The sequence below is a fragment of the Salvia miltiorrhiza genome, chromosome 8, assembly GCF_028751815.1.
Source record: "Salvia miltiorrhiza cultivar Shanhuang (shh) chromosome 8, IMPLAD_Smil_shh, whole genome shotgun sequence".
In the NCBI taxonomy this organism is placed as follows: Eukaryota; Viridiplantae; Streptophyta; class Magnoliopsida; order Lamiales; family Lamiaceae; genus Salvia; species Salvia miltiorrhiza.
This window is the reverse complement of record NC_080394.1, coordinates 52755338-52768811: the sequence shown is the minus strand read 5'-3', so window position 1 is coordinate 52768811 and position 13474 is coordinate 52755338. Positions and strand designations below refer to the sequence as shown.

At 39.5% G+C, this 13474-nt stretch overlaps 1 protein-coding gene across 1 annotated transcript; it reads left to right on the top strand.

Moving 5' to 3' along the window:
- Positions 1 to 8753: 8753 nt before the first annotated feature.
- Positions 8754 to 12861, top strand: LOC130999045 (uncharacterized). The gene is made up of 3 exons (XM_057924516.1): positions 8754 to 8876; positions 11448 to 12124; positions 12222 to 12861. Exons 2-3 carry the CDS (start codon positions 11750 to 11752, stop codon positions 12648 to 12650), a joined length of 804 nt encoding a protein of 267 aa, XP_057780499.1. The 5' UTR covers positions 8754 to 8876; positions 11448 to 11749; the 3' UTR covers positions 12651 to 12861.
- Positions 12862 to 13474: the final 613 nt, after the last annotated feature.

Sequence of the window (13474 nt, the reverse complement as noted above, 5' to 3'; positions counted from 1 at the left end):
TTTTCCAATTCCTCACGTGAATCATCTCCAGAATCATTAACAGGCACTGCATAAAAAACATAAATTATAGAATAGTAATTAAAAACTAAACGAATGATAGAACATTATACTGAATAAATAATGAATACGGATCCTTTGTTACTACATATAACTATTCAACGGAAATACCAACTACAAAATTAATATATAAAGAAAATGAACATTTAAAATTTAATTATATTAATCTAACTATGAATAACATGCATTCCACAATTTAAACTAGGTTCGGAAAAAAAATCTATTGCATTGGATATTATTATTGTGTTAACGAACATAAACAAACTCATGAAAACTGGAAAATTAAAAGAGCAACTAAGAACTATAAAAAAAATCATGAATATCGATGATTTTCTACAAAGTAAATATAATCAATAAAATTACTTGAGTTCTCCATGAACAGGGTGTCACACCCAAATTCTTGAATGAGTAAATATAATCGAGGTGCAACTAATTCATAGAAATAAACAAGGGAAAAACCTTGTTATGACCGAAATAGGATTTGAAATTCGGGCTATGCCCCTTTGGATCACAAGTTTTGTTTGATGCTTCTGACAACCGACATTCATTAGCATAAATTCAGTAGTGAAGAGTCTAAGCTCGGTCAAGTATATCGTTTGAAATTTTACATGAAGATCTTAAGTTGGGATAACAAAAGACGGATATGAGTGATTGCTACAGCGGAAGTCTAAAATAGGTATTTGACCCTAGCCTCAGCTCCGTCCCATCAGCACCAGCCAGCCAACCTGAAAACATTTGAAAGTAATTTTGGGCTAAGTACTAATGTACTTAATGGGCATGCATTTTCTGAAACATTTCATATTTTCGTAAAGAGCAGTTTATCCAATTATACTTGACATGACTTAGAAGGTTTTAAATTGAAAGAACTTCTAAGCATGTTAAAACATTTCTTTCATTTGTGCGCACATGTCACACTCCCTTTCTGTTACTCGCTGTGATCCCGGACCTCTAGCCACCGACGGATCCGTTTCTTCCATTTACTTGAACTGAGGGCGTAACCCAGACAAGTTTACTTTTGACCTCGGGACGCTACCCAGGCAGGCCCTTACATTACATGCTTCGGAACACATCCAGCAAGCACCCTTATAACGCCTCTTAGTTAGTGCCCGTTGGAGATCAACCCACCGAGTCAGCTAACGAGTGTACACAATTCTCAAATAACGTGTTAGGCCATAAGAGAACCTCAATTGATTCGTTGTGGCGAGCCTTAAACAGAGCAGAGTGCACATAAACATTTTATTGGATAAACAGTTTGCATTTCATTGAATAAATAATTTGCATTTCATTGAAACATTTAGAGCTTAATAACTCAATCATACTTTATACATTTGGAAAGTAAGCCCACCTGATTAGGCAAAGCCTGAAGATAATAATCACATAACCTGTCTTGGGAAAGCAGCGCTAATCCCCTTGGTCCACAAAGCCTACAAGAAATTCTATTCTTAATAGGTCTCCTTGAATCTAATCTTAAGTCATGGTGTAGTGCTTAACATTCTATGATTCACTTAGCCGGGTTTTCAAAATTTAGTGAATAAATAATTGAAAACTAAAATTCTTGAGTTAAGGACACCAACAATATCCTTACTCGACTTTCTTAAATAATTGGAATTATAAATAAAACCAATTAAATCATAATTACTTTTATTGCAAAATAAATGCAATTTCATGTCATGCTTAGCATATAATAAGTAATTTACTTAAAATATGCACATAATAATAATATAATATTATTATGAAATTTATTCTTTAAAATAATTAATCAAACTCAAAGAAGTCTAATTAATTAAATAGTGCAGTCCATTTAAATGGAGAAGCTGCACAGCCCAATGAATAAATTAGGGCCCAAAGCATTAATTACAAACATTGGCCCAACTGAAATATAAACAAAACTCGGCCCAAAAGGAGCCAAACACCCAACCCTTCTTCTCTCCCCTATCAGTCACGCCTCCCTAAAAAACCCGGCGACAGCCACCACCATGGCCACCGCGTGAACTCCTTCTCTCTCTCTCGAACGGCCGACAACAGCAGAAGAAGTGGACTGCCGCCGCAGCCTCCACCTCTCTCGGCTCTCTCAACCCTCCCCTGTTCACGGATCCGGCGGCCGCAGCAGCAGGAGCTAACCACCGCCGCCCTTCTCACCCTCTCTCTCTCTCTCTGCGCACTCCGGTCAACAGTGGTGCGGAGCCACCGCCGGCCGCCGCCTGCCCTCCCCTGATTTCTACTCTCACAGCAAGCAAGCACACACTCACAAAACCATAAGCTTCTTCACCCCTTTTATTTCAATTCAAAAGAAAAGACATTTTGTAATTGCTTTTACACACATATGTATTGTAGATATACAAAGATATATGCATATATATATATATATATATATATATATATATATATATATAAAGTTTGCATCTTTCTCAATTTGCAAAAGCTTGTATGGTATGTTGGTTCAGTAGAATAGCACATATAAAATGCTTGGATTATGCAATCGAAGCAAACGAGATAAGGGGTTTAAGAGGAAACCTTAAGAGGTTTCGGTTGAGATTCGCTCTTGTTGTTGCTTGAATGAGGAGTTGATGGTTTAACTTCTTAAAGAAGGGATAATGAATGTGCCGAGAAGGGTGAAGTAAATTTAGAGGAAATAGGTTGTATTCCTTAAGAAGGGATAATGAAAATAGTAAATGAAACGTGGAGTCACCCTCTCCACACTTGCTTAATCAAGATTAACAAAGTATCTCACTTGCTTAATCAAGATTAACAAAATATCTTGATGTTTAGTGGGTTGATTTGGGCTCAAGGATTAGTGAATTGATTTGGGCTTAATGGGCTTGGACATTGATGAGGAGTAATATATGCGGAACAGAGGAATGACTTTACCAGGGGAATCACGGGGAGCAGCGAGATAGCTTTCGCCAGAGGAGTCACACTCGCCAGAGAAATCAAACTCGCCAGAGGAATCACACTCGTCAGAGGAATCATACTCGTCAGAGGAATCACACTCGCCAGAGGAATCACACTCGTCAGAGGAATCACACTCGTCAGAGGAATCATACTCATATTTAAATTAATATGCAATGCACAAAATAAAATTTAAATAACTTGAAAATTTACAAATGCTTTCGTAAATAATTTTTTTTTGTTGGAATTAAATAAATTCTTTTTCTCAATCCGGCGTAAATCATCTTAAATCTAAGTTCAAAATTATTCTAAACTTAGCTCGCGGAAACGGGGTATTACATCATATGTCACACCCCAATTCTTGAATGAGTAAATATAATCGAGGTGCAACTAATTCATAGAAATAAACAAGGGAAAAACCTTGTTATAACCAAAATAGGATTTGAAATTCGGGCTATGCCCCTTTTGATCACAAGTTTTGTTTCATGCTTCTGACAACCGACATTCATTAGCATAAATTCAGTAGTGAAGAGTCTAAGCTCGGTCAAGTATATCGTTTGAAATTTTACATGAAGATCTTAAGTTGGGATAACAAAAGACGGATATGAGTGATTACTACATCGGAAGTCTAAAATAGGAATTTGACCCTAGCCTCAGCTCCGTCCCGTCAGCACCAGCCAGCCAACCTGAAAACATTAATATGAAAATAGTAAATGAAAATAGTAAATTTAGAGGAAATAGGTTGTCTTCCTTAAGAAGGGATAATGAAAATAGTAAATGAAACGTGGAGTCACCCTCTCCACACTTGCTTAATCAAGATTAACAAAATATCTCACTTGCTTAATCAAGATTAACAAAATATCTTGATGTTTAGTGGGTTGATTTGGGCTCAAGGATTAGTGAATTGATTTGGGCTTAATGGGCTTGGACATTGATGAGGAGTAATATATGCGGAACAGAGGAATGACTTTACCAGGGGAATCACGGGGAGCAGCGAGATAGCTTTCGCCAAAGGAGTCACACTCGCCAAAGAAATCATACTCGCCAGAGGAATCACACTCGTCAGAGGAATCATACTCGTCAGAGGAATCAGACTCGTCAGAGGAATCACACTCGTCAGAGGAATCGAGGAATCACACTCGTCAGAGGAATCACACTCGCCAGAGGAATCACACTCGTTAGAGGAATCACACTCGTCAGGGGAATCATACTCGTCAGATGAATCATACTCATATTTAAATTAATATGCAATGCACAAAATAAAATTTAAATAATTTGAAAATTTACAAATGCTTTCGTAAATCATTTTTTTTGTTGGAATTAAATAAATTCTTTTTCTCAATCCGGCGTGAATCATCTTAAATCTAAGTTCAAAATTATTCTAAACTTAGCTCGAGGAAACGGGGTATTACACAGGGAATCTGAGAAGACGGATTAAGATTAAAATTGAAAAATAGACTGTGCGAAGGAAAATAATGTTGGAGCGCAACCGTAAGAAATATCTGGCAGAAATAAGAAATAATAAATATAGATACGTATGAAATCATAATTATCATAAATACAAATTATAATTTAGATATGCATATCACGACCGAATATGAAAATTTAAGGATTGATATGGAAATTTAAGGATTGACATATCTAACCTTTAGGTTAATAATTAATTAAACAAATCGGAAAAAAATCTAGCCATAGGATTGAAAAAATAAACGCACTAGATCGTGCCCTAGATCTCACTAAAATTAGAGGGTCTCATTGGAGCGACCCCCTATATATATATATATATATATATATATATATATATATATGGAAGAGCTACCGTGAGAGCACCTGTTAAAATAAGAAATAAGAATTAGGAAAAACTAGTGCATAACCTGTCGAAATTCGACGGGAAATTATTTTAAATTTTTATTTACATTTTATGATACTCCCTCCATCCTCCAAAATTATGCATACCTTTCCTTTTTGGTGCGGCCCCCAAAATTACGCATATCCTATTTTTAGACACTATCCCACATATAATTCTTACAATTTTACCCTTTTAACTTACACTATTTACTCATAATCTATTTAACAATACCCCCACTGTGGGACCCTTTCTCCACTATCATTACTACAAACTTTCATGCATAATTTTGGGGGACGGGGGAGTATCATTTTTGTATAAATCATTATTTATATATAAATTATTTTTAAATTTATTTAATTCAAGGTAATATAGTTGAAATTATATTAATCTGAATCATATTCATCAATTAAATGTTAACCTTTTGTTAGAATAATGAATATTCTTTTTGTATAAATTTTTATTTAATAATATTTTGGAAAAATTTCAATACTGAAGATTTTATTTCATCTGAGCATCATCTCGTCTGAACCACCCTGTAGGGTCATATCATCATCTAAAGCCCAGAAGACGACATCTAATGTTTGAACACCAGACTTTTGAGCATCATCTCGTCTAGACCTCAAAATACAAAAAATGAACTTTCATGCATCAATTTTTTTAACATTGCTATCTGGAGGTTTAAAAATCAAATTTGACTTGTGAGATTATATGATTTGGAGCTTCTAATATCATAACTAACTTGTAAACATCATTTTATATGGAACTTGAAAAAATCTTGACCAACTTTTATGCATTATTAACTTCAAATATTATAATTGGGTTCCAAGAATCATCTCGTTTGGAGTTTGAAAGAATAAATTTAACTTGTGAGTATCATCATTTAATTGGGTTTCGAGAATCATCTCGCTTGGAGCAATTCAAATTGTATTAGTCTCAATCATTATGCCAATTAAATATAGATTTTTAATTTGGAGAGCAAGAGCTTCTTCTTGTATAAGTTTTATTTTAGTGAAACCTTATATATAAAAAAAATCAATGTGAAATGAGGTGATTTATATGAATTCTTCACTCGATTGAGATTATTATAAATTTAATACATAATTAAAGATTTCTAATGTATATTAACATCATATCCTCTATTGTTGTTTATCTAAATTCTTCATTTATGCATTACTAATTTTGGAATTAGTAATTAATCATAATTGTTAAGCATGAGTTAGATAGTAGATGAACATAATTTAAAGCCTAGACTTATTCAACGATATGCGAAATGAACTTATTAATTAAGAGTACTTATCATAATATCAATATTTTTTTTATTTAATAAAGTTTCTTCCAAAAGTATCTCATGTTAGTCTTAAATTATACACATGAAAATGGAATTTAAGAAAATACTAAGAGTTAAATAAAATAACAATTCCAAATCATACTCTCTATCAGTAATAATGACATCACTCTTGGAAACTTTGCTATTTTTGAATTCCACCCAATCAATGTTAATAATTGGGGTCTGAACTTCACCAAGAATATCTGCAATATAAAATGTAAAATTAAGTGCTTCACTGTGTTCATCATATCATTTTCATAAATTATCTTCAAAAGATGAAGAAAATATTAATTTGAAAATGATCATTGTAAATCACAAAAAATTGTATTATATTTAATAATTTACCCACGACGAATGTTGGGTCGTGCATGCATATATCCTTGAAACAAATGAAATCAAAACCATTTTCGGTAATTTTGACATTTTCGTTTGGCATGGACACTTTCGAAGCAAGGCTGAATCCAATCTTCCACGCATGGTTGATTTTTGCATTTTGGAGATTGGGCTTGTTTTCCATCATTTGAAATTTTTCTATAATTGTTATTTGCCCTTCTTTGAGTAAAGGTAAAAAGTTACCCTTGTATCCTGTAGAGATGGAAGCCTGAATTTTATCACCCTACATAAGAAGAAAGCTTTCTTTTTAGAACCACTTTTTAGTATGTCAATAACTCCCTTTTCAGAATAGACCAGAGCAGAGCAGCTCGGAAGGTCAGAGGACAGACCAAAGCAGAGCAGCTCGGAAGGTCAGAGTAGAGACCAGAGCAGAGCAACTCGAAAGGTCAGAGTAGAGATCAGAGCAGAGGATCTCGGAAGGTTAGATCATAGACCAGAGCAAAGCAGTTCGGAAGATCAAAGCAGAGACCAGAGTAGAGCAGATCACAAGGTTAGAGCAGAGAACAGAGCAGATCAGCTCGAAAAGTCAGAGCAGACCAGATCTGAGCAGCTCGGAAGGTCAGAGCAGACCAGAGCTGAGCAGCTCGGAAGGTCAGAGCTCTCAATTGGCGAAGGACAGAGACGGGTCCACAAGATAATCAATTTGGGTAGTGCTAAAATAGATCTATGCTATAAGCGACACTTTTTAGTATGTCTGCTTGTTGGGGATGGATCCAACAATTACGGATAAGGACGTCGGGGTCATCCGGTACGATGGGCACTAGCAACCTGAAACACGAACAACGTTAGAGCCCTTCTTGGAGCACCGGTGGGGGTGTCGATGGAAGGGCCTCCGACGCTCAAGTCAGTAAACAATATTAATAAAAATCGTACTGAAAGCAATTGAAAGTAAATGAAAGAGTAAATCGGGTCGATCTGGTCGACGGAGTTGAAGGCAATTGAGCAATGAGCGAGGGCCGTTGGGTCGTCTCGGTTGATCTGATCACCGGAAAACCTAAGGCTGAGAGCGTGGAGGCAGAATAGTGCGAGCGGGGAGAGAAGGTGGAGAGAACGTGTTGAAGTGCGAATGATCGTGTGGGTCGAATGACCTAGTTTGTGCATATTTATACCGTGATGGCTCGACGGCTAGGGTTTTGCTGCCACGTTCCCATAAACCCTAGTCGTTCCGATATCCGTGGGATCGTATCACTGACCTTATTTCTTTCCTTCTTTCCCCAAGTCGTTGTCCTCTCTGGGGTTCGGTCGATGGACCTTGATGACCTAAAGTACCGGGTTCGGCTGAGTTAATTGATATTAATTCAATTTTTCAGATTGGGCCTAACGTTTGGGCCGTGCATATTTATTCAAATGGGCTATACGAAATTTGCCCACTACAGTTTGTCTCCCACTCTCTAGTTTGATATTTGATTATCAAATAGAGAGTAAAACTATTAAATATTAAATTTGTTGCTATGAGATGGCTCGTATATGCTCAAGTGGGGAATTCCGATAGCCAGTAAAATTTGAAGTGATATATGAATTTAGGGACCAAAAGTAGTTTTCATTCCAGTATATGTTACTGGTGTATCTATGTCGCAATTGTGCCTATTAATTCAAGCTTTAAGATAAGTTGATTTGGGCCCCAAAATTTCGTGGGCTTCTAAAACCTGCAGCACATAGCTCATTTTAATTTGGGTTTAAGAATTTGATGGCCCACAAACACTTATGGGCGGTAATGGCCCAAGAGTAATAGGCTGATAGGCGATAGCCAAATGGGGCGCTAGGGTTTCTCAGAACCTAAGGCGCCGCTTTGTGGGAGAAAAAGAAAAATGAGAAGACGAGGTGGAGCGTCTCAGGGCGGCGACTGCCGCGTTGGTTGCTCCGACGGCCGTGAAAGGAAGCGAGGTTTCTCGCGGAGTTTCTCGACGCCTCGTGCTCTGGACCGACGGATCTCTTTTAGAGGCAATGTAGCCTTACAAAACTAAGGGGCGACGGCGGTTCATGGTGGCTTCAGAAGGAAGCGGTGGTGACCTGCCACCGTATTTGTTTATAGTCGGCGGCGCACAGTTTTTGTAGAGGCAACCCACGCCGAGGTGGCCTCGATTTTTGTCACCGTGCCCTGTAGTCTTCAAATCCGATTGGTGACAGATCTAGGCGGGGCGCGCCGAGGTGGTATCGACTCTGAGACGACGTCGGCCTCACCGCTTTTCCAGAGGTGGCGGTGGTGATTCGCGGGAGGCTGAAACCCTGCTTTAGCGGCGGCGTGTTCTTTCGTGGCGGTTCTCGCCATTTTTTGCTCTAGATCGGCGGGTCTCTTTCAGACGCCGCCGCCATGTGTGGGAGACGGAGATGGCAGTAGCCCAGATGGCGGCGTCCGCCAAGGTTAGGAAGAATGGCGGCAGCGGTGCTTTCGTGCGAGAGCTCGAAAGTTTTTTTTGTTTTTTTTTTTTTGTAGCAGATTTTGTGTAATTTCTCTATCTTCCAATTCTTGATAATGAATATAGATAACTGTTCATTGGATTTGGAATAAAATTTTGCTGGAATGCAAATGAATGTTTGAGGATATGATTGTTCATGATGTTGATTTTTGTTTTCCATTGATCTTAAGAATAAACGAAAAGAGGCTGTGTTTTATTGGAGTCATGGGTTGAGATGCATGGGTGATAGGATCAATGCTTGAAAGTGGGGATCTTGATACAACAGGTTGATGGGGTTGACAAGGGTGATATTTTGCCTTGGTGATGGACTGTGAATAAAGTTAGCAGGTAAGGGTGTCAAGGGTGTAAAGGGTATGTAACTTTACTGCATTGTTTCACTTTTAGGTAGTCAAGGACCTATGGGATGATATGGGCATTAAAGCTTTTACATATGAAAGTGGGTTATAAAATTAGAACTAGGCAGTGGCGATGGAGCTAATAGGGTAGTCAAGAGTTTTATGTACAAGATTCGATATTATTAAATAAATAGACAGCTGGAAATTGGGAAAAAATCAAGTACGGGAATTTTTGTATAAGTATAGGGACATATCCCTTATTTCTCCTACACAAAGTTACTTGGCATTTGGAAGTCTTTGAGAATTTGAAGTGAAGGAGTGTGCTCTAGAGAGAAGAATTTGGAGGAGTTAGTGAGAGGTTGGTTTCTTTTTCACTTTCTTTGAACTTTCCAAGCATGATAGTGGAGATTTTTGTCGTTTTTTGCTTTGAGCTTTAGTCGATTATCCGTTTGTCGTTTCTTGATTTTGATCCAAGCTTGTTGTAAATACTTGCATATTTACTGTTTGTTGGAGCATGCTAAATTTATCTAAGTGTTTGAACTATGGAGCCCATTAGGGGCGATAGGGGCGATAATCTTATGCGCGAGAATTTTAGACTTGGGCCCATCGGGGCGATAGGGGCGATAGCTCTTGCTTATAATAAATATGGACTTAGCCCTTTAGGGTCAATAGGGGCGATAGTTTTCATGTGTAAAATTTATGGATCGGGCGCAACAGGGTGATGAGGGTGATAACCCTTGTGTGTAAATAAATTAAAATTTGGCCCCATTGGATCAATAGGGACAATAATTTTCACATAAAAATTTAGGAATCGGGCCCAACAGGGCGATGGGGGCGATACCCTTATCTGTAATAAATAGAAACTTGGCCCCATTGGATCAATAGGGACAATAATTTTCATATAAAAACTTAGGAATCGGGCCCAACAGGGCGATGGGGGCGATACCCTTATGCATAATAAATTAGGACTTAGCCCCATGGGGTCAATAGGGGCAATATGATCTACCTGCTTAGCATATACAACCTAAAATAAGGGCAAAGGGATAATATAGCCAACACTTTAAATGTATGATAACGAGTGATAAGCCCCGATGGGGGTAATTTGGTTGATGACTTTCAAATATAAAAAGTAGAAGCTAAATCTCATTTGGGCGACACGGTCATTAATATCACAATATTCATGGTAGTGTAAAGGTCAAGCATGCTCTTATAAAATTAAAGATGTTGTTGGGTAATGGAGTCGTACCTATTTATTTGAGTGAATCGCCCTTGTAGGAATGCATTCTTATTATTCTTAACACTACTTGATTGGGTTGGGGCGGTCCTTGTGCTCACATGGCCTTCATCCTTGCTACTTTAGGGACTTTGATTATTATGTCACGTGCACGAGAAGGATCAATCGGGTCGTCCAGTAGGACTCGACGTTCGATTGATGAGGATGAGGATAGCGTGTTAGAAGTTCCTACTGGAGTGGAGATTGGGGTTTGGCGAGGTAACTCGGGTAACTCATCTCAAGAGATGGGCTTAGGGATTAATAGTGCTGACGGGCTTTATGGGGTTAGGGTTAATGAGACATTTTTGTTGGGTAAGAATCATCCATCAAAATTCACCAACATAAACCAATGTATAACCTTCGAATATTATACAACATACCTAAATGGGTTAGCCTTCACGCACCTGGTACGGTCCTTAGGGCGGATCATAGTGTCGTGGGTTGGGTGTGTATGTATGAGAAGACTTTCAAAGAGGGTCTACGACTTCCTCTTCCCCGCTTGGTCCTAGAGTTCTTGCATTATCATCATATCTCGCCGGGTCAACTCATGCCTAATGTCTGGCGAGTGTTGATGGGCATGCAAGCTTTTGGAGAGCTGAAGGGCTTCGAGGTCGATCTTGAAGATGTGTTGACTACTTACACGGTTCAAGAAAATAGCGTGGAGAGAGGGCGGTACCAGTTGTCACGGGGAAAAAAGCTTCCCGAATTGGTTTGTGGTGTTGCGGATTCTGGTTTGGCCTGGAAACAAAAATATTTTTTTATGAACTATGTTGCCCTTGGCGACCTGACGGGCTATGACATTCCATCAGCTTGTTGTAATGCCCGTGAGTATTTTTGGGTTGATCGGGTCATTATGGGTTAAATTTCTTCTAACTTGAAATTTTTTCTTTGTTGGTTTGTTTTGTAGGACGTCTCAACGTTCCTTGGCCGGTAAGTAATAGGAATTTGGAGAGGAGAAGAGCACGTTTCACCACATTTCCTAGCGACGAGAGGCATTGGAGTGTTCTCTTGGGAGAAGAGAGTTTAAGACAGACCACTTTGTGGAGTTTCGTCCCTCCTGGTCCAGAAGGTATTATTTTTCCTTCAACTAGTGCTCACTCCGAGCTTATCTTGTCTATTTGGGCCTCGGAGATTTTAGGGCACAGCTGCAGTTTTCACCCGGCTCTACACGACTTGACCTTGGATGAACGGGCTTATGCAGACTACGTGATGTCACACCCCAAGATGAATCTTCTTCCGGAAAAGGATAGCTATGAAACTTACTTGAAGCTGCGGGAGAAGAAGAAAGCATCCGGCAAGGGCAAGAAGGGTGGTTCGGGTAGTGAGCCCGTTAGTGAGTCCGATGTCCAAGTAGTCGAACCGTCAGGGCGGTCAAAGAGGAAGAAGAAAGCAACGCCTTTTGAGGTCCTGGACTACTCCGATGGCTCTATCCATCTCACACTTCCTAGTGGGACTTCAGCCCAGACCGACTATGATTCGTGTGCGGATCATTTTGAGCGTCTGTTGCTAGAGGACGACCGCACTAGGATGTTGAAGGTTGGAGTGGTTGATTCTGCCAGCACTGCCGCCCGTCTTGCGTTTCAGGTATGGTTAGGGTTGACTTTCATATGCATATTTATAACTATCTTTGCACGATTCATATTTGGTATAATCGAACTCTTTTGTTGCTTGTTTGATGTAGGGCTATCAGTATACTCTGTTCATGAAGGAACAGCTGGTAGAGACGGCTGACCAGCTCAAGGTGGCTCTGAGAGAGCAAGACGCCCTTCGGAAGGAACTCGAGGAAGTGAAGGGTCGTTATGAAACGGCAGAGAAGGAGCTGAGGGATGAGCTATCCTTGAAGAGTCACCTGATTTCTACCCTTCAGTCTCAGATAGGGCAATTGGAGGCGACTTTGAAGGTCCGAGAGGAGGAACTTCAGTTTAGCCATCTTGAGACGGTCATTCTTACCCGTGGTGAGATGATGAAGGAGTTCAAGGAAGGGAATGCGGGTTCCTGGGACGTAGAGAAGGGCATACGTGAGATGGAGGATGTGCTACGTGACAGGGCTGAAGGAGTGGGAGTGGTTGATGCCACTACTGACGGCGAGGGCGACGGGGGCGATGACTAGACTTATTTGTAGTTGAAACTTCTTCAAACACTTTCTATTTGGTTATGTAATAGTAATTAGGATCTTCGAACTTGACATTATTTACTTTTCTCCCCTAGTTTGAGTCTAGTCTCTTTTGGCTAGACTTGGACTTGGTATTTGTAGGACATATCATTTTCCGGTATATCCGGCCCGATCAGGGGGTTCACTCTTTGATGCTTTATCCGATATATGTCTGAAGTTTATGAATTGAAAGATCATATTTTCAATGGTTTGGCGTAAAGTTCACTAGGTATGTGATCTAAGATTTCCTAAGGGTTGAAACCCACGTGATGTGTGCTCAAACTCTTTCCTTGGTTAAGTGAGAAATGGTTGGTTGAAGGGGTGGGAGGGGCTGCGCTCCTTAGAGCTGCCTACATACCCTTAAGAGGGATCAAGCCCGAATGTAGTTCTGACCTGCATAGAAAGGTCAGTAATTGTAGTAGATGATATGGGTCTCGGAAGACCTTATTGAAATAAAGTGAAATTTGTAGAGTTTAGGGTCAAGCGTGGTACTGCTTGAGATGTAGGGCGTTCCAACTGTTGTTGATTTCACGCCCGTCTGATGCTTGTAGCCTATAGGCTCCATCTCCGATCACCTTGGTGACCAAGTAGGGTCCTTCCCAATTCGGGGCTAGCTTGCCAGCCCCTGCCTCCTTGGTATTCCGGAATACCTTGCGAAGTACCAAATCGCCCGATTTGAAGGTTCATGTGCGAGTGTTTTTGTTGTAGTGTTGAGCAATACTTTGTTGATATGAAGCTATTCTTATGTTTGCCTTATTCCTCTTCTCGTCGAGCAAGTCGAG

Bases quoted from the DNA above. Each gene is read 5' to 3' on its own strand.
- LOC130999045 (XM_057924516.1), top strand. From the start codon at position 11,750: ATGTCACACCCCAAGATGAATCTTCTTCCGGAAAAGGATAGCTATGAA. The intron at 12,125-12,221 runs GTATGGTTAGGG...TGTTTGATGTAG, and splicing joins CCGCCCGTCTTGCGTTTCAG to GGCTATCAGTATACTCTGTT.